This window comes from Anticarsia gemmatalis, chromosome 11 (genome assembly GCF_050436995.1).
Source record: "Anticarsia gemmatalis isolate Benzon Research Colony breed Stoneville strain chromosome 11, ilAntGemm2 primary, whole genome shotgun sequence".
Taxonomy (NCBI): Eukaryota; Metazoa; Arthropoda; class Insecta; order Lepidoptera; family Erebidae; genus Anticarsia; species Anticarsia gemmatalis.
In genome coordinates, this window is record NC_134755.1 from 10,331,469 (window position 1) to 10,353,745 (window position 22,277).

A 22,277-nucleotide genomic window follows, 5' to 3' on the forward strand; every position below is an offset into this window, starting at 1 on the left:
TAATAAACATTCAAAGATTTTTTACATTTATAATGTTAGAAATAACATCAAGTATAAATGTATAAAGCCTCGTGACGACCGTCCTTTAATGAATACGTCTCTCATGATTCATTAGTTAAATCCACAATGATCCCAATTAAGAGAAATGCAAAATGGTAGCAAAAAGTAATTACGACTTTGTTCACGAAACTTCGCTTCATTTGTATCGCTTTAATACGGATATTAATTTAAATCCACCATTATATTCAGCATTGTTGAGAAAATCAATAGTGATGTTCGATATCTTTTGTTGTTTACAAAAGGTACATTTTATAGAAATACAACAACGCAAAGATTTGACTTCAACATTGGTTGTACCAGAAAACTTATTCATAAACATTTTGTTTGATTTACATTACAGAAATGCGATCTGAATTAACATGGGTATATCGTAATCTTTATGACAGATTAAAGCTATTTACAAGAAATAAACGGAATATTTTTCGAAAAATAAAATCAAATAAAATAGTTTTCGACGTTCTAGGCTGCTGTATTATGCTCGCCCTCTGTTACATGGGAGTTACATTGTAAAATGACAAAACACTGACCTGTTCAATATACTTCTACTACACCCTCGGATATAACAGGCATACATGTACGTGTATATATGAGGTTCTCCACGTACTATTAAGCCCTAAGCCCTAGATTCAGAACCCCAATTCAGAATTACAAGGGCTTAATAGTGGCGATCCATATATGAAGTAGTCAGTTTCAGCTGTATTGTTATTATTTATGTGTAATTGAAGCTGTAAATGCATTACATTACAGTTTGAAGTGGGAGTGCGCTGGTGCCTGTAATGGTCACACTCGAGCGCTGTAACGAGCAGATACGAGCTACGAACATAACTGTTAGACATTACTATTTACAATGGCTTAAAACTAACGCAAAGCTATTTTGAAAACTAAAATTCAATGACTACTGAGTTTTAATCTTTTACCTCTATATTTTTTTGATTAATTCTTCACATTAGACGATCAACTAAATAACAAAAACGTATATTTTTGCACGTTACTACCGTAACTGCTCTACCTGAATATAAAACCTCTGAAACCTTTTTTGTAATTTTAACTTTTACCTACAGTTCGATGTAATAGGTTGTCTAGTGTCGCACAGTTCCATCCATCACGATTTTCTTCCTATTGTTTTGTGTCCTACCATTTCACATTTTCTTATTTAAGAGATTCATTGTTCTCTTAGGTAATTTTAACTTATCTTCAACTACCTAATAGAATACATATCAAGAATATCGTTAAGGATCAATCATGGTAAGACATAGAAAGTTAAAGCTATGATTATTATTGTTCTCAGGTGCGATTCCTATGGTGACGGCGACGGTGTACTGCGCGCCGGCGCCGCTGCGGTACGCCGCGCTCACAGTCTACAGCCTCGGCAGTCTGCTCGGACTTTATAAGGTAATCTATCAAAACATTCCTTAACATTTATATACGGCATCAAGTAAATACTGACAGAGAGCCGATAACAGTGCTCCCGTTACTTTCAGAAAAAGCAATAGCCTCATGTAATGTGTAGCGCAAGGCTGTAAAAAAGGAAAATGGAAACCTCCAGAATTACAGCCTACGACAGTTTTCACTCATCATACTAAATCCAAACCTACATAAAATAACAACTTTTCGTATAGGGGAAGGCAGAGACCAAAGAATCATCATAATATGACTTTACACTTTCTGCGAAGACAGATAAACACGCTACAATTGCCACCAATTTATAGTCACTATTTCCTATTTCACTCAGCACGAACGGCACCTTCATTCAAGGTATCATATAATTTTTGTTGTTATGGTGTGTCCAGGCTATGCGCGCGTGGTCGCCGTGGGAGAGAAGGTTGTGTTTCGCGGCGCCGTTCTGCATGCGCGTGCTGCTGGCGGGCGCGCGCGCGGCTCGCCTCGGCGGCGGCGACCCACACGCTATACTGCACGTCTTCTTACAGGTACGACCAAAGAACCCCTGAGATATTAACAACTTTATATGCGATTAGATTAAGTATAGATATAGGAATAAAACCGACCAAGCACGATTCGGACTCGCGCACGAAGGTTCGCACCAAGAAATACGAAAAAAACATGCATATTGTCAAGATAAAGCCTGGAGACAGACAGCGGAGGCTTAGTAATAGGGTCCCGTTTTACCCTTTGGGTACGGAAACCTAAAAATGAGGATTGAGCAGAGCAGCATGGTGGGAAAAAAAAATGTTACCAAATACTAAAGCTAAACATGTTCTACATATTTTTAATTGTACATTTTAACTCTCCGTTAAATATGAAAAATCTGTAAGCCAGCCAAAATTCCACGAAGCCAAGAAAACTTAATTTCACACTAATGTTTTTCACTTTAGAAAATGGAAGGTTTAAAATTTGCCAAGAATCCCTTGTAAAATTGCCAAAGGAATTGGCGATAAATTTAGCGATGGCCGAGAAAATCTGTGGTACCTTCTACAACCATATTTTAGTTGCAACTGTAACTAAGCTCACTCGATTCTAAAATATGGTGCAATTAGGAAACGAGGAATAACAGTTTCTTAGTATTAAATGGCAGTTATTGAACCTGGAAAGTCGGGTACGGAGGTGATAAAATAATACGTGCAATGTAGGTACATAGAGTTTATTTTACGTTAAAAATAGTAGACGTCCTTTTGTAGACTCGTTTAAAAAGTTAAATCGAGCGATATTTTGGAGCGAAAAGTTGGACGTTGATCGTTTTTCAACTCGCACGATCTGACGCGCCACATAAGTGCCATGTTAAACCTGCTCGATATTTGTTACTTTTGTCGCAGTTAATAGAGTTCAATGATTCTGCATCGCCTATGTTACGTTAACATATTAAAGTGCTTCATTCATTAATAATTATTTATCGTAAAGATGGCCAAAGGAATGTAAAAAAGGCGTAGAAAACCAGTCGTAGAATTTCAGTTCTTCTGCTCTCAACAAAAACATTCCAATCAGCACGACCCAATCCAAAAAAACAACTAATTATTGAACGTTACAATCCGTTACAGTATTTGGCGTGAGTCCAGCCACTTCGTGTTATTTATTGTCCACTTGTGCCGCGGCGACACGTGCGGCTCCTACTGGACTAATTAAATCTAGCTCAATACCAGACCGTCACGAACAGACCCTAGATCATGACTAACTAAACTAGACTTATTAAAACTTAACTCAAATAATGGACGGTCTCCAAATAAACTTGAAGTTTTAACATAATAGAAGCAGAGAACCCTCGAAGTCAAATTCAGATTCTGTAGTTTGAAAAGTTCAAATATTGGTATTGTTTGCCAATCACTTATTATTACTCGGATCGTCCCGAATTTAACCCTTAAAATTCAACATTTGACCTGAATTTATAGACGTAGTTTTCAAATGTTCCGGACAAAATTCGCTTTTTGGCGTAAAATGTAGCGTACATTTTACTCGTAACTGACACTCAAAGCGTCCGCTAAGCTAGCTTTACGGTCCGTAAGCCGATGCAATTTTCACTGTAAATCGTTCAGCGAATGAGCTTGTACACACAAACATACAAACATACAAACACTGATCGAGTACAGGCTGCAATCAAAATTAGCTGCTTTAACACAAATGAGTTGTCAAACTAATTTATTCTGCCGCGCAAAACCGCACGCAGATGATTCAATTCATTTTGCTAAAATGAGTTACACCGAATAACAATTTAAGTTACAAACAGGGGAATTGTTTTGAACAAATGATCGTGTATTTATGAAGCTGTGCAGAGTCTCACAATTTGCTAAACTAATATCTGTCGGTAATCTCGGCGGTGTCTGACACTCTCGCAATAAATGTCAGACACGCCAACTAATGTAACCGGAGCTTTTAGCCTCGTTCACAACTGGGAAGGAATATTAATCTTAATTCTTGCGACGAGTTAGAACTTTTGAAACAAAACACTTTGAATGGGTAAGATATTGTTCAGCGAATAATTTAATTTAAATTGATTAATACGTAACCGAAAACGCTTAACTACTGGAAATTAAATCTTAATCTTTCAATAGGTAAAAATTATATTTTACTGAGTGTTCTAGAGACTAAGTTGTATATAATTCGAACTCATTAGGTTCAGAAACATGAATATTATGTACATATTATTATTGTAGTATTGTGTACATATTAGAATTATCACATACTGAATCATATGACTTAGTTATTAAATGTTTCAGCCTCCTGTTGTCAAATTCTTTAGTGCCATTATGTAACTCAGGTTGCATTATAATCTAGAGCTGTGGAAATTGTAGTGTCACAAGCTAGCGTTAGCTAGAAGCTGACGAAGCTGTAAACATCAGCTCTTATAATACATCACCATATCACTGTACTAGACGCTGATGGTGTGAGTGACTACAGATTACCATGCAAGTTTACACTTCCTAAACTAAGAGTAACTACGAATTCGGTATAAATGTAACGTTTATTTTTGTCTAGACTAGTATCCGTCGAAATTGTCTAAATTAATTTAATTTGTTATAAGCAAGTTTAATAAGTTAACTTGTATATCTTTATATGACCTGCAACTAATATTTTGCGCGGCAAGACCCCTGGATCTAAGTTTACTCTAAAACAAAACCTCATTTTATATCACTTAATCCGCTTTTGTTTACGAAAATATTGATGAAAATATCAATTTTTAATCCAATACCATTCTAGTCAGATAGCGCCGATAATACGCTTACAAAATTTGAACGAGGATCTGACCAAAATATTTCGCTTCTACAGTGTTAATAAATATCGTGCCATTTTCCGATAACCATTTAGTGTCATAATAAGCCTTGAACTACCATCTGGAATTTCAACTAACAACTTAGATTTAATAAGCAATTTTACCTTTTTCAGCTTGTCATTGAAAACATCATTACTAAGCAGATTTTTTTTTTATTTATATAACGGCTAAAGGGAATGTTATTCGTAGAAACTGTAATCTAAGCCTCATCTTGAATAAGGCTTTCCTCTACAATCGGGTTAAAATTAGAAGCAACTTTCAAATAAACATTCGAGTTATAGAAAAATATAAGTTTAAAGTAACATAAATAACCCTACCAAAACTCAGTTTTACATTATTACACTAACAACCAACAGTAACGTGAATAAATGAATAAAATCTGACCTTTTAAAACGCATTGAAAGCCTGAGCCATTAAAACGGTCTGTCACAACTGTCGCAGTCCGAATGCTAATATAAATCTCTCCAATCAATATTTACTTCCCGGCTCTTCTTCCGTCACAGTTTTTCGTCGCTCCAAATACTTACATACGGTTATAACGAGAAATACATATATTTTCTGCTCCGTGGCGTGGCTGTAGTTGGCGAATTTCTATCTCGGTTCGGGCTATAATATTGTTACTGATATCTTAATAGATCGGTAGCAACTCAGAAGCACAGTTTTAAGAACCCATTTTAGTACGTAAAACGGGTTTTAAAACCCGTGCTTCTACTGGTTGGTACCAGGTAATTGGGCTGTAGTTGGCGAATTTCTATCTCGGTTCGAGCTAAAATATTGTAGCTGAATCCTCATAGATCTGTATAAACTTAGAAGCACAGTTTTAAGTACCCATTTTAGTTAGTCGCACGGGTTCTAAAAGCTGTGTTTCCAAGTTGGTTCAGTCTTATAATCGGACCTAAATTTTTCAAACACTGAGTACAAAAGAGGGCATAACTAAGTATTGAGGATATACTTGAACTCTATAAACAGATTTTCAAAAACACAATTTTATTGAAACTGACCTACCTGAATATCGGTCAGGAGGACATTATAATACAAACATAAACAACCAACAACAGCAGAAACAAATATTTTCCTCCTATTGTAATTATTTATTAATGGTGCTTATAACGATATTATAATTGCTAATCGATGTGTTGTGGGCAACCTAATGCTTTAACACGCGAGCAATCAACATAAACTTACACAATATAGCAGAAAACGTGATGTTGTAGAAGTCGATGAAATTAGAATTTATTTTATAAGGTAGGTAAAGTTCAGGCAATGATGAACGGTTCATACTAAAACAGTAATGCCAGTTCACCAGGACAGCCAGTAGCTTTGAAAGCAATTTTACATATTTTTTGTTTTTTTTTTTAACTTTTCTCCTGTAATGTGCAGAGGTGTACCGCAATATTACTGCCCAACTCGGCAATCAAACCCGGTGCCTCGTAATCCACAATAGTACACAGTACAACTCCTAGAATAGTTATTCTTACATTACATGTTGCTGGAAGTTAGGCAACCAAAATCATCCGAGTGTTCTTGATTAATTTGTAATACGACGTTCAAATTAAAAGAAAGAGAATATTATATTAGTTATTGTACAAATGTTCAACATTCAGTGGCTTATAAGAGAGCAACTGTTCAAAATTAATAAAGTGAAACAGACTTCCTGTTTCTGGGACCTAAAGTTTCATATTCCTTATTACTTGTTCTTCTATTTGCCTTTAACTTTCTCTGGTCGTATTCTATAGATGTACTTTTGTATTCCCAGCTTTATTTCACATACTAGTTTACGCCTGTAGCTCGGACCACATTGATATTTTTTTAGAAGTAATATGTTTTCGCACATTCATACTAACATACAAGACACCATGCCCGTTATACCAGAAAGTTTAGGCAAAGCTGGATAAAATACATCCAAGTTTCGCCATTTACAATTTATAAATCGTAAGTTCCATGAAATAGGGGGCGAGCCAATTGCCATATGCAAGGCACGTTACCAAAACCCCGGATTACTGTTGAGAAATATTCTATAACTCAGAAATCGATCTCTAGACCTCGTGATCAACACATTCTTCAACTTCACATGGATAATCTACTTTAATAGTACGTAGAGATTAGACTGTACGTAGTCAAAATAGCTAAACTTGTCTACGTCCACAAATCTTTGAGGTTATTGATTTAATCTGTCTGAATATAAGACTTTAGATACCGCAAAGTTACCTAATAATACAAAAGATAAACAAGATGCAAGCAAAGCGTCCGTAGTTAAGATCAGGAAGGCTGGGAGCCGCGGGATTTAGTATAATGTACAAAACGAGGGTATTAATATCCCAAGTTTGGAAACGACGCGGCCGCTCCGGAAATATTAAACGAAACGTTTGCAAGTGTGCGCTGTATTCTCATCCCAAAGTACTTTTGTTATTTCCAAACTATGTAGGTTTTAGTCGGATTAGGGAATATTTAACTTTTTTTTCTTGAGCTATAGATAAAATGATACAAATGTTGAAATATGGATGGTAGATGATTGAAATCTGTTATTAATCGTCAATACACTGAAATTGTTTTAGTTTTGTAACAGAACCCCAACTAATATAACCTAATTGGTGCTGTAAACCGAAAAGCTTAAATAAAATCGTACCAACAAACTGTCTGAAAACATTCTTAAGCAGGAAACATAAGAAAATACAATAGCACTACCATGAATTTGAGTCTACACATCGTTCACGATGACTACCATCCCGTCGCCTTACAGTCTGAGCGCATACACCATCAGTCCACCCGAAACTCAACGAATACGTGGTACACGCGAAAGTAATTAATCTCCATATCATATAGTTATTATGTAGACGAGAAACAATCCCCCAGTCCCTTTCAATAGGTACACAATGGGCGCTGGCTTGTAGCCAAATGACTCCGACCCGAGCCGCGCTCGCTCGAATAACAAATGAGCTTAAGCCTTACAGATAATCGCTCTTCGGAAATATGTTCAGCACTGTCCTTTATTTCTTTAACCCAATTTTGAAGGCAATAAGTTCAAAGGGATTTTTTAAAGCAGCCTAGTAAAGGCTTTATTTAATAAAACGCTTAATTACAGCGATGGATTATGCGCTTAATCGCTCTTAAGATTTTCCTGCTCTCTGAATTTTTATTTGAGTTTTATTTTGCTACTGCGCTTAGTCACGACCCAGCGATTAAAACATGAGGTAATTCTAGAATATTTTTAGCTAGTGCTTCAATAGTGCATCACAGGAAAATGTTCGGTAGTAAATGAGTAGCAGATAACATGACACATACATTTTAGTTGCCGCTCTAATTACGAGTACTCAAGCTTATCAAACAATTGCTCTAGATAACAGTAGCCTACTTCCTTAGGCACTTTTTATCCTCGATTTACGTTATCTTACAAAAATAATTACACTTAAAAGCCGGTAGCATAATACTAGAGTACTTGGTACTTAGATAAGTTTCCGTAAATATTGAGTCAGCTCTGTTGGCAGTTGTTAACGAGGGGGAGTTCTCAAAAGGCACCTAATTCTAGGAAGGGAAGCCGGATTACTAGAAGGGATTAAAGCCACTATCGATGGTTACCCCTGACGCCGATTAGATAAACTTTAGTACGCGACTATAGAGTGTAAAGTGACACCCTGATGGAAACTTTACAAGGTTGCCTACGACGCCCTAAAGCTTAACTTAGAAGTGAAATTCAGGTTTATCGTTTATCGTTTATTTAGATGTTGTTATTTATGTTCACGTTTATGAGTGCATAATGAGCCCTTTACCTTGCTTTGATGTGTACAAATAATTTAATTAAATATTTTCCTTACGCAGTAATTCGATATCTACAAATGAATTATTCAAATCATAGCGATCGTCTATTACAGAGCATCAACAAGCCTACACAGAACCTCGCTTTCTCAAAATAAATAGTTTATTAATCTATAGAATATTCGTATCTTTCTTAGACTGTCAAGGCTACAAATAGAAAATATAATGAAATAATAAACAAAGTAATCGCGAGGCTGACTGTCTGGTGTGCGGTCTGTAATTGGATAGCAATGCGTAAAGCGATTATACATCGTTATGTACAAATGAGACCGCGATACTAAGGCTTCACTTATATCTTACAAATTAACAACATCTCTTTACTATACAATACTATTCTTTCTTGCAACTTCTAGAAAATTCTACAACAGTAAGGAACGTGTTTATAAACTCGTTTCAAACGTGAGCTACGAGTCATAATTCGGACAAATTCGTGACCGTTATTTTTGTTCCCCCATGATTATTCGTATACTGGAAATAGCTAATCTGGAAATTCAAGTCATAAATAAATGTGTTCTCAACGTTTACCCAATGGGTAAAATACAAAAATATTTTACCGTTACTATATATATTTAACCGTAATATATAATAGAATATAATATATATTTAACCGTCATTTTACAATAATGTTACGTTTGAAAACAGTATGTTTAAAATCTCTTTTGCGAGATTTTTGGTGGAATTTTTAGGGAGATGCCATACGAGGGCGGAATAAAACACTCGGCTCTTCCGCCGCGACTTCCGTTTCCCACTCGGAACGTTTCATATAAAAATATATAATATAACTTATCGCTACTGCAGTTCCGTTGTTTTTCGCACTATGTACTGAAAATGCAGGCTTTTAAACGCAACTACTGACCCTCGTTCAAAACAATGAACTATTGGCAAATATTTTAACACAGTATTATACAGTATGCAGTATTGTTGTAATAATACCAACCATATCTTCTGCACTTCTCACTGACGTTTGGATTATCACATAAAACATAATATTGACTCATCTTATAGGTATATGATAAACTCTACTTTATAAATATTGTTTTTTTCCCAGAAATACGAAATATTAACATGAGTTTAAAAGAATAACACGATGTGATATTATTATCTCTAAATAGCTGTTCAGTAACAAATGATTAAGGAAAACGATGGCAGACAATCAACGGTGTTCCACGTGATTTATGCATCAGCGCTGACGTCTTGGCATTTATGTTTTACGACACACTGGAAAAATGTATAGGTGCTATAACTATTTTTCGTGATAAAAAGTATACTAAGACATAGCCGGATTCACCACTTATGAATAACTATATCCGATAGTTTATTAAAAGGAATTTGAACAGTATTTCATAAATTTAATGTATCATATATATACTTTATCTACTGGATATATAAGTTATCCGACATTTATTAATGACTCATAGAATGGGCCCTTAAGAATAAGGGAACCTTATATTAGACAATAAAATTAAAAGTATGGCTAATTAATCAGCACCTTAGCAGTCAAACTACATAGTCAAGCCCACTTTATAACAACAGTATAATTAAGTATAAATTAAATAAAATCAACACAGTCGCAAGGACGACAACTACACGTCACGAAATTCTCAACTACGAGACACGTATTTCCCTATATTTTTCTATGCACATCTAACTAACGTGAATGTATATGTATGGCATATTCCTTAATCTTAGAGCATTTCTTAGTATCTGAGTCATCATTATGACAGTTCCTAACGTGTATTTTTATAGGTTACAAGAGATCAAAGTTGTACAGGAAAATCTACTACTCCTAGAGACACCTAATGAAACATGTGTAAAGAATCACACGCTACTACCATTTCGTTGGGAAGTAAGATTTTCAGTAAGAAACAAATATTTGTGCAGACCAAAAAAATAGCTGTTTCGTATCTGATTGAACTTTGTGTCCGTTGTCTGTATGTTTGTGTTTTTAATTGTCCCCGTGACACAAGAGCAGTTCTTAGTGCAGGGGCGACCTTTAAAAACATACATCAGCTAGTTGGGAGCGCATTTGAACAAGATTCACATAATGCATTGTACAGACAATAGAAATTCTCCTAGCTAACCCATTTTGGTCGTTATTGATTAGTCAGTAGAAACGAGAGCACGGCTTTCCAATCAGATTGGAAACAATACGCTATTGTACACTAGGATTTATTACACGTGGTCTCATCAACCGGCCTGCATTGAAATTGTGTGCTTCATTAGTATTGAAACGAGATTCGTGTTTAAAACCTTTGAATTAAACAATAGGAACATTGAAATTATGTAAACTAAACTGATCAGACTCTGTTCGATTAGTATCTATTTTTTTTGTTTTTTCTTCTCTTCATCGACAGACCGATATGCGACCGAAAATAGCTAGGATACGAAGATGACACACGTATTCCGCTTGGAAACAATAATGGTTATATGAATCAGGTTATAACACCGATACCAATGTAGTTTAGTTCTAAGGGATACCTGATGCCTGATAAAATTATAGGTAATTCTTGTACTGACAAGTGCTGTGGATGTTCCAGGATGCAGTATCGCTGGGTGGCGGTGTGATAGGCGCGATGCACATCCCGGAGAAGTGGTTCCCGGGCGCGGTGGACCGCTGCCTCAACTCGCACAACATCATGCACGTGCTCGTCGTGCTAGCCGTTTACTCCATGCACCAGGTCAGTCTACCTATCTATCGTATGGTTAGTGGTCAACCCAGTATCAAAGCTGTTCACACCGCCCGAAAAAGGCCTTTGAAATGGCTTAACGACTGTTATTTTTACTGACAAAAACCGGGACTGACTTTTGACGTGCCCTCCGAAGCACGAAAACGCTCGGTTACAATACCACTATGCGGTCACCCATCTATAGAATAACCGCGCCAACAGTTGCTTAACCCACAGATCGTTTAACGACCGATGAGCACAACTTACGACGATACGACGGAGACCGCAGCACACAAAATAGTTGCTTGTATTCCTGGAACTCAATATATTTCTAGTTTAATTAAACTAGAAAGAGTTGCAGCTGAATTAGGCGCTCCTTAGAATTTGTATCGTTTCGACACACGAAGACTGAATGACACTGAAAAGGTACTGAAATTCATAAGTTAGGCTTTTTCTACTAATTATAAAATCACACTACGCCTAAAGACGCAGCCTAATGAAGTCCAATAGACAGAACAATTTTCTAAATGAAAAAAAATCCTGCAAAATGTATTAGAGTTCTACGTAAATACTTAAAGTGTACCATAGTATATTTAAGTATTTGTCGCGTATTACCGTGCTTAATACGTTGACAGTATATTGATAGTATTGATTACCCTCGTTAGGTACAAGTGCAACGGACTAATTGTGGCGAATGTAGGTGAATTATTAATTAATCATAGGACATGGACTGGCTCTGTGGCAGAATTAATTACATGTGGTTACTTGTATAATTAGTAGGCCTTGTTTGAGGACTAATTGATTATATTAAAAGCACGATGAAATTATTACTTTGGAGGTCGGGTCTAGGTTTTGTGGGTTCAGGGATCCTTGTGGCTGTTCTTTTAATATAATAACGTGATTATTTGTGTGTTGCGTGCAGGTGACGACTCGTGACCTGGAGTGGATGTCGCGGGTGGACTGCCGCGCGCCGCTGCGCCACCTCTGACGCCGCGCACGGCTCGCCGCGCTGCGCTCGCTCCTCGCTCCGTCTGCTCCACTCCTTCACTCACTTCTACTCAATTCGCGCACGCTGTTAGCTTCCTAAGTCACCGCGACTTGGAGCTGCGTACACCCGTAAGACCAAACGAGAGGACTATGTAACTTAAGCTAAGACGACTATAATAACTCTTTTACGATACTGCGAGTCTTTTCGTTGGAACGACGTTTGAATGTTTTGATAATAATCTGTTAACGATAATGTGACGCAATAAACATGAAGTGAACTCAAGTTGAATCATGAAAATCTTAAAAGTATGAACTCAAAATCACGATGGTCTTTGTTGAAAAACGGTCAGTCTTCCGAACTTTTATGTTAAGGTCGTAAAATCCTCGATGTTGTGAAACTATCTTTGTAAACGATGTCTTCGGGAGAACGTGTTAGTTTCCTCGTGTGGATAACTCAGTCTCGGATGTTAGGTATAGGGACGTAGTCTTCAGACAAGGATGATTAGTTGCTAAGAGTCCTATAGTGGAACATATTCGGTACTTCGCGGATACATTAGTTACCATTTGGTCTTATGGAAAGTGGCTATAGCTTAGTCGATAACGTAGGTATCGTAGCGTCTTCAGGAGCCGGTTAGCATACGTTCGACATACGTATGACAGACATATCTGCAGGATGTGACGATGCTCATAGCACGGCTGAACCATAGTCAACATGTAGAGCGATCCTCGTGTCACTCTATGACATGAAACGTTTCTTGACGAACGTGAGTGCTGTCAACTAGCTATGAGATAGTGTTGTGATTAGTAAGGACGTAATGATTAAGTAATCAGTTGAGTTTTAATTAAGAACTTACTTCGCAATATTAAAAAGTTAATTCTCAAATATACATAATTAAAGTTATAAGTAAAAAAGCAATAATATGTGACAATACATAGGAGCGTTAACATTTACCTTACAAATGCCAGGAGAGTGAATACAAAATGCTTAGTAACACAAGCGACTAGGCAGGAGTCAAAACAAGTAACCTATTATATCAGATACTACCAACTTTTGTCGACATCGGCTTAAAACTTGCGAGAGTTTATTTGCTCGACTCGAAATATCCAAAAATCCACTAGGTACTGTAAATGTGTGTATTTACGTAATTTGCTCTAAATTATGTATTGGAAAGTTGACAGCGCTCATTATTTCAGTACTCATACTACAGTTTTATATCTTCACATAGGCTTTTCAGATAATATCTTATAGTAAAGTTATAAATCTGCCTCAATGTATGACAGTCAGGAAAGCACCGAAACACTCGACATCCAATAGCTTGTTTAAACGATCTTTTCTGTTATCGTTGCTAATTGATAAAGTAAAATTATTGGTAAATTCCCAGCTGATTAAAATTCGTTAAAACATCTCTTGCCGCGTAAATGACTCATTGTAAGTTATTCATATACCTTATGGCATATTGTCAACGATGACATTAAAAATAAAATTGCATCATGCTATTCTATGCGTTGATACAAAACCCGGGTTTTTATATCTACGAATGACTGTCATTACGATATTACCCTGCGATAAAGGTAAACACGCTTTTAATTACAAAATAATGTGTTTCACCTGACTTTCCATACATTAAGGCGGGAACTTGAAACAGTATAGTAAGAAACAAATAATATCGTTAGTAGACAATATCGCGGCCTATACAATAGAATATAATATGAGTCGTCATTATTACGTGTACCTTCTAATGTACCACACGATGGGATAAAAGCCATTTTACAATAACTAGTTAATTACTAGAACAGTTATTTAATAGTTATAACAGTTAGCGCGATAAGTTATCGAAAATGTATTAGTGGTTACTTTGAATGAGACGAACACTTCAAATCTTAGTAAGCTTATAAGTATAGTTAAATTATAATATTGGAAAATTACACAATTTTATAGATTAGGCTAATGTGGAGTTGGAATTGCATTCGCTTTTGAATTCGCGAGAGAATTCTGAATGATAGTGAAGATTGAATGCCATTGGGCTGCCGTGAGTGGGGGAGTATTTACAAGTACAGCACGCATACTGTTCATAGACGTTACGAATATTAGTCACTGACATGCTGGCAGCTTCACACGTCACTTGCCTCTCACAGACAAATATCACTTAGAAGAATCCATCGACATATTAGTTGATATTGTTTGAACACGAGTTGTGACCACTTATGGTAGCCCAGAACACCGTTCCTCTAGACTATGTAAATTATTTTTTGTATATTTCTTCTACATTCGTACTATTGCATGTCCTGTAAACTATCTCTAACTATTTATTAACTACTTCGTAATCGAGAAACTAATGTCCATCTGTCTTCGAGATACTATATAAAATTTAATACATTACTTAACCTAATCGTTCGGCAAGCAATATAGAATAAAACAAACAATGTATTCGAACAACTTTTAGGCCAATATTTGGAAGAAAATTTAAGATTTTGAAAAGTTGAGACAAGCAATATGTTTTTGCTATCCAGTTTCATATTTAAAACAAAATTATTTTGTATTGTGGGAATAAATCATAAGTTTTTGTCAATTTATTTACTAAACATATCAATTTCTGTACCTAACTTCGATCTCTATGTAGAGATTACATTGTTGATAAACACAAAAATTGTTAAACTGGTAAAATTGCTTGTCTATAATGCAGAAAATTGGGACTGTAAGACCAGTATATTATGATGATATGAAATAATGAGATCCGGTCAAATCGACTTTGGACACACTGCAAGATCAAGCAATACTGCCAAATGACTTAGCAAAATTCTGTAAAAATTGTAACTTCGATTGTGAAAATTCTTGTTACCACAAACGTTGAGTGGGCCTTAATATTCTCCTCGAACTGAAATTGAATAGACCTCGACTCAAAAGTGAACGATTTCACGGATTTAACAAAAACATTGAAGATGTTTTGTTGTCACGTTTCTATGTAACATCTAATACGAGGTTCGTAATATTTGTAAAAAAATATCCGCATCAATTTTTATTGACTACATGAACGGTTTTACATTTTGGGTCGAGGTGTATGAAAATATCAGCACCTTTGTAGATATAAAATAGTTGTAGTGTTACTTCTCTCTCATCGCCATTGTACGGTCGTCTGTTTCGTTCACTGTGCCTCGCTGGTACCAGTGACATCGTTGGTATATTTTTATATTCTCGGTGTTGTGTGCTTTGCTGCTTGTATACAAAGGCATCGCGAGTGACTTGAGATACTATTTCTCTTCGTACACGACCTCCTTTAGTCAGTTCGATAGTTTACTTAACTAGTGGTAACCGTAGCGTCAGTAGTTAGGTAGTTTACGAGCAATAAATAGACGACAATTGTTATGAAATTTGACAAAAGTAGTCGAGTATAACGTTTATCACGAAACGATTGCATAAAACTTTACACAATCAATTGTTGATGAAAAATTTTTAACGCGTCTTTTTGATGGCTTTAATGTTCTACTTTTGTCAAAGTTCTATTGTTTTAATTAATTATTTATTAAACGAAGTAGTGTTTTAGACAAAACGAAGTGTACTTGAGGTTTTTTACTAGTGGTCGTCGCCGAGACGCGTGCCCGCAGTCCCGCGGCTGCGCACGCACCGTGTCGCGCCGAGCCGTGCCGCGCCGTGCCGTGCCGCCAAGAGCCGGCCCCCCGCCCCCGCCACGTTTATCAACAAACTAACTCAGTATTTTGATTTATATTTTTGGAATAAGATATTTCAACTAGGCACATATTTACAATATCACATAGATTATTTTTCTGTAAAGTTACATCAAAAGTATAGAGGAAGACTTCACTTATATTTCGAAACGAATTGAATTGATTGTACAGATGTTATTTTGTCTTAGCGGTCAAATTAGTTTGTTGAATATTTGAGATGTTAATATTAAGTATATTATTTGTAACTGTTTACTTGCCTAAATATCAATTATTTACACGGAGTATATGAATTACTGGAGTCACTTTTTATATAAAGTTATTTAGGTCGGCAAGTCGGTCGTAACGTCACTGAAGACTCGAGATAACTGTGTGACATTAAGTGAAGTACACAGTGAGTGTGAGTGTCCCGCGTGTGGACAGACTGGACAGTCCGACATAGATTGCACATAGCTTTGTTTGTTCATAGTGAACAAGAGGCAATACTACGAGGCTTGTATACGTAGCCGAGTGACCACTCATCACCGTTTTTATTTCATAAGTAATCGTTTAACTAAATCAAGTTCGCAATAATTTACTATACTTGTTGCTAAGTGTATGGCTACAGTGAACAATAACTTACTAAGGAAGAATGAGAAGCGATGACGCGAGTGAAGCGTCCGCTGTAAGAAGCCAAGCCGATCAAGTATAATATAAAACTTTGTCGTTTAATATATTCATTAGGTGTATCATGCCTTAGAAATCTACCTCGTCGGTTTACTGCTAGCAAGCGCGACTGTTCCTCGTGTGCTCACTGATCCAGAATGACCCTTTACCATTTAGGAAACTCTTTCTGCAATTAGCAGGACTACATCAAAGAGATTGTACCCAAAAAGCTCAAAGTCGAGTTGAATGTCCAAAACAGTGTCCGTGCCTTTCAGACATCCTGCAGCAATAACCACATGTTCACTGTATAAATATACTTGGGGTCGATTTCACAAGTTTCAAGTAAAATATCCAGTATTATAAGACTGTCATTTCAAATTCCTACAAGAAAATGGACAACATCTGTCCATTCCTATCAAGAAGGAAGAAACTGCAGTAGATCTGTATATTTTAACTTGTAAATGATGAGAAGGCCGTTAGTTAATCAATAATTTTGTAGTTGTATAGCGTTTCGGAGAACGTTTGACATTCCTGATTTTTGTAGTCGTTTAAATAAGGTTGATAATAAAGTCACATTAATTTATAAGAGTTATCGTGCGTAGGTGATAAACAAAGCAATACGACAGTATTTAATACAAACATAATAATTATTGTGATTGTTTACGTTACTTTTGTGAACCCATTGTTGCGCGTTCATGCACTTATCTTGAATTATTATTAATAGTGATGATTATTGATCAAAATTCTCAAGCTGTAGACGTTGAAGAGATTATTAAAGTTTATTTGAATTCATTCCATGTTGTTTTATTTAACCAAGCAGTAATACCCACTAAAAAGAGAGCAAGGAATCAAAACACTGTCCAAACTTTTCATCAAGAACGAACCCTGAATGGTGGTGAATCAATAGAACGAGCTTGCTGTAGATACAATTCACGTCATGCTACCAAAATAAGTTAACAATGTATTCTATATCGTCTTACTACCTGCATAATAGAATCTATTACGATGTCCTTATTCAAAATTCCTAAAATTATAAGAGGAAATTCTACATTGCAACTTATTCATGATTCCTAAAATAAACGAGGAAATTCTGCGCTTGCAACATTTTTTTCAATTATTGAGAATCCAGCTCTATATGTTACAATCTCTGAGTAATGAGTAACGGATCCCAAATTTCCAAGTACAACGTGTTTCCCAAAAACTATTCTACCAGTTAATGGATCCCAATAAAATTTTTACACTTTTATGTTCTCACCGAATGAACAACATTCCAATGAACGTTTGGAAAAGCTCTTTGGATTTCCTGCAGTTCACCGACTAATTGTTTGACCGTCGTATTGTTAAAAATGTCATTATACGTAATTATAGGTAAGAAAGATATCATATTATAAGATTGACTCATTTATACCCATGACTTAATTTATAGCAAAATACAAACTTTTGTGTTTTTAGGTTAGGTTTAAAAAAAATGTGTTACTTTTATATCAACTCGCAGAGGTTTGTTTATAATGGCTAAGCGTGTGCACAATACTCCTGATCACAATCAGCAAGAGGCCAGGCAATTATACTTACTATAGGTGCTCTCAGTGTCTTGAAGTACGGAGGTTTGTGACTGACTGTGACCAAAATTTTCACACTTCAGGCAATTACTAAGAATTTATGGATAGGTAACCTCTAAAACAACTTTTTGGTCCGATTTTGAACATAAATCTGGGTCATCTGCATGGCAGTAGCGTATATTACTACTGATACGTTTCAGAGGCAATAATAAGACCGACTGCCTTCCGTGTTACATCTCATCTCTAAGGTTCGCCTCGTAACCTATAAACCTGGCAATGTGATTTCTACTAAGAAAATCTTAGCAGGTTACATAAAATATAGTTGAACCGCGTAAATATTATTTCTACGAACACATTAAATCGTGCTAGCTATAAATGATACATGCAGCCAAATGTCACCGAATGCCCCAATGTTTGTCAAAACCCAACATTTTTAATCATTATTCACAAAATTGTGTGACGACAATATTGACATTGGAAAGACCACACGTCGAAGGCAAAATTCCAGTATCAGATTTTTAATTATCCCTGTAGCTGTTGTCTTTTTTAACATTATGTTTTTCTATTTAACAGAGCAGATATTTATATATATAACAATGACTAGATTTGCTCACATTATTCTCAATACAAAATTAAAATTAACAAAATACATAATTAAAATTTCAGATATCCACCAACATTTTGAATTTTACTAATGTTGATGATTATATTATTCGCGTATAACTCATACAGATAGGTATGTGTTCTCAATCCACAATTAGCCTGGTAAAATCCAGGCCTCACCGGTGTGTTATAATTGTTTATCTATACTATATATACTATCCATACTAATATTATAAATGCGAAAGTAACTCTGTCTGTCTGTCTGTCTGTCTGTCTGTCTGTCTGTCTGTCTGCTACTCAATCACGCCTAAACGACTGAACCAATTTGCATGAAATTTGGTATGGAAATATTTTGATACCCGAGAAAGGACATAGGCTACTTTTTACCCCGGGAAAATGACGCATTTCCCGGGAAAATTCAGGTTTCGCCACCGAAGTCGCGAATAATCAATATTATAATGACATTGAATTAACAAAATTCCGTTGTCATGGAAACAGTTTTAATGGCGGATATGTTTTAGCACGAGTTATATGAGATATAAATAATTTTGAGAATATTTTTCATGAAAAAAAGAATATTTTGTTGTTAAAGAATAATTAAGTTTTGTATTAGTAAAAAAAATCATTCACGCGAGCGGAGCCGCACGGGTCAGCTAGTAATATTATAAAGCTGAAGAGTTTGTTTGTTTGTTTGTTTGAACGCACTAATCTCAGGAACTACTTGTCCGATTTGAAAAATTCTTTAAGTGTTAGATAGCCCATTTATCGAGGAAGGTTATAGGCTATATATCATCACGCTACGACCAATAGGAGCAGAGTACGAGTGAAAAATGTTACAAAAACGGGGAAAAATTTCACCATTCTCTCTTATGTGACGCAAGCGAAGTTGCGCGGGTCAGCTAGTCATTATTAAAGCTTTATATGATTTTATCCTCTTTTCTGTGTTTCCGTTCCAGTTTCCCCATTTATATAAATATGTTTTCCTATAAGAGAAGTTCCAAGTATTTCTATATAACATAAATCATGTGTTCAACTGAACGTCAAATACTGAGTAATAACCACATTGTCATTTTACAATTCCTTGTTGACTATTACGATTAGGAAAATCACAATAATTACCACGGTTAAAGAGCACTATGATCAATCAATAATTTATGTGAACAGATGTCTCACGTATGAACAATGAAATGATATTTGAGCTTAGGTATTAATTTACAAGGGTATCAAACGTGAAACAAACATTGTTGCCAGTTTCACATTTCTGTTGAAAACAAATACCTCATTCAAATAAACCTATAGAATACCTAAATGAAATATGATGCATATACCTACCATGATACTGATGGTACAATAACAACAACATATGGGTACAACCTGTCCATCTGGTTCTAGATCATCTGTATTTATGTACCGCTTTTCTGAAAAATACTCTGCTATCACGTCCTTTAAGTTAACTCTAGTGCAGTAGTGCTTCTTTTTTGAAATTATAGGCATGGATAAATATGAATTACATTTTTTTTAGAAGGAGACAAGAGGCAGAAGCCACACTAACTCATCAGCCTAGCCTTTCTTTCAAACTATGTTGGAGTCGGCTTCCAGTCTCACCGGATGCAGCTGAATATCAGTATTTTACATGGAGCGACCCATTTACCCATTACCTGGGTTTTAACACGATACCCTTCGGCAAGACTGGTTGTCAGACTTTCAAGCTTCTGACTACTGTTAACGACTGTCAAAGATCTTTGGAAAATAACAGCCGGGACCCTCAATTTAAGGTATTGACAAATAATACTTATAAGTAATCCCTCAACAGTTTTCAACTGCGGCTGATTCAAATCGTTTACAAACGTCGCTTATATATCTTGCGAAGCCGAACTTACTAGAATAAGTTTGTCGTTATATTCCATCAGTTAATGGATAGAGAAGAGGACGACCAAGGAAATACTCCGACCCTCGATCTACCATAAAGATACGGCTACCCCTACGACGCGTACAGACGTCACGCACATTTCATAACACATGTAGTTGAACGCAGATAGTATAATGAAGCATCGATACTACCCGCATGGTGGAACATTATCTATAGCAACCAACTGCAATGCCAAGGCGAAGATTTTCGTCAAATGTATTTACGTCATCCTTTATTATCGATTTATTTCTTTGTTTCTGTTCTAGAAATTTCTTATCGAGTTGTTGAAAGCTACGGGTGCTTTATCTTGAAATGTTTTAGGGAATGAAATTAAAATACCGACTATTCCAGGTATATCTATAAAGGCTTAAATTATCAGAAAGCCGCAAGATACGTGGTGCATAAAGAAAGCTTTTACCTTCAAAATATATCTTAGGTTTATAAATAAGATGTTTGAATAGGAAAATATTCATGATTTACTAAAACTTGAAGATTTTCTGTTTGTTAAACCTGCAAATGTTTCTCCAGATTCCCGTACCCCCGGTTCCTGAATAATTTAGCGGTAGTTTAACTATTCAATAGCGTTTTTTTTGGGTTTTAACGCTATTGAATAGATAAACTGCCGCTAACTGTACCTCAGAAACCGAGGGTTAGTCCTATTCCCTAACTTTTGTTCTACTTACTCGAAAAGCTTACACCAGCAATGGCTACAAACTAAAACAAACGTAAGGGCAGTTGTTCTTTTTGAGATTGAAATAAGAGTATAAATAACATTTTCTTTATATTTTAAAAACATGCTGCTATCAACATCGAAAAATTTCGATTAATTCCATTAAAAAAAAACAATTCTTAATAAATCTTATGTTAGGTACTACTGACTATCGTATGATAACATTGTATTACCATGTGACATTTCTTCCTATCAAGAGAAAGATGGGTTTTTCCAAATGTAAAAATAATAACTGCAATCGATTAACCTTTATATTTATAGCTGATGCTCGTTACTTCGCGTTAACTGTATGATAAATAATAATCTTTCATTCCTTCATCAGATGATCAAAGCCTATATTATACGAGAAATGATCCAGACCTAAGCAAGAACTACTATTTTTATTAAGTAGTTGATGAACAGAGAATGCTCATCAAACTGAAAAATGTACAAGATTTGGAGCATCGTAGAATTTTATCCCTATGATGACACCAGTATTTCTTAAACTGAATTTTTGGATATTATTTTGATAGTAGATTAATGCAAAATTAACTAATAAAAACTTGGATTGCTTGAACAGAATTAGTATGATATGCCTCATAAACTATATGGCCCACATTTATTTCTATCAGTATTTTACGATACAAAGTAGACAAACGTAATTTACACATCAACATACCTACCTATAAATCAGACAAAAGCTTAATACTATCGTGATCGAACCTACTTAAAATGTATTAGTAGATTAAGCAGACTAATAACATTAAGCTTTTTTGTTCTACGATAAATATTAGGAAAACATTTTCAGTGAGTAATTTACATTTAGATGAAAACTAAGAAAGAAAAAAATCATCTAATCTGTGATCGAATTATTTAATTATTTAAAGAAATTGAACTAAAATTTCTTACTAAATTTACTAGGTAT

General features: G+C 35.6%; 1 protein-coding gene across 1 annotated transcript in view; it reads left to right on the plus strand.

Annotated features, from left to right (window-relative positions):
* LOC142976429 (progestin and adipoQ receptor family member 4) overlaps positions 1-17,365 on the plus strand; it is a 112,640-nt gene extending 95,275 nt beyond the window's left edge. Inside the window, exons 3-6 of the mRNA XM_076119786.1 lie at positions 1,349-1,452; positions 1,851-1,988; positions 11,131-11,271; positions 12,182-17,365. Of these exons, the coding sequence (XP_075975901.1) occupies positions 1,349-1,452; positions 1,851-1,988; positions 11,131-11,271; positions 12,182-12,247 (449 nt within the window). The 3' untranslated portion in view covers positions 12,248-17,365. The remainder of the gene's footprint in view (positions 1-1,348; positions 1,453-1,850; positions 1,989-11,130; positions 11,272-12,181) is intronic.
* The last annotated feature ends 4,912 nt before the right edge of the window (positions 17,366-22,277 follow it).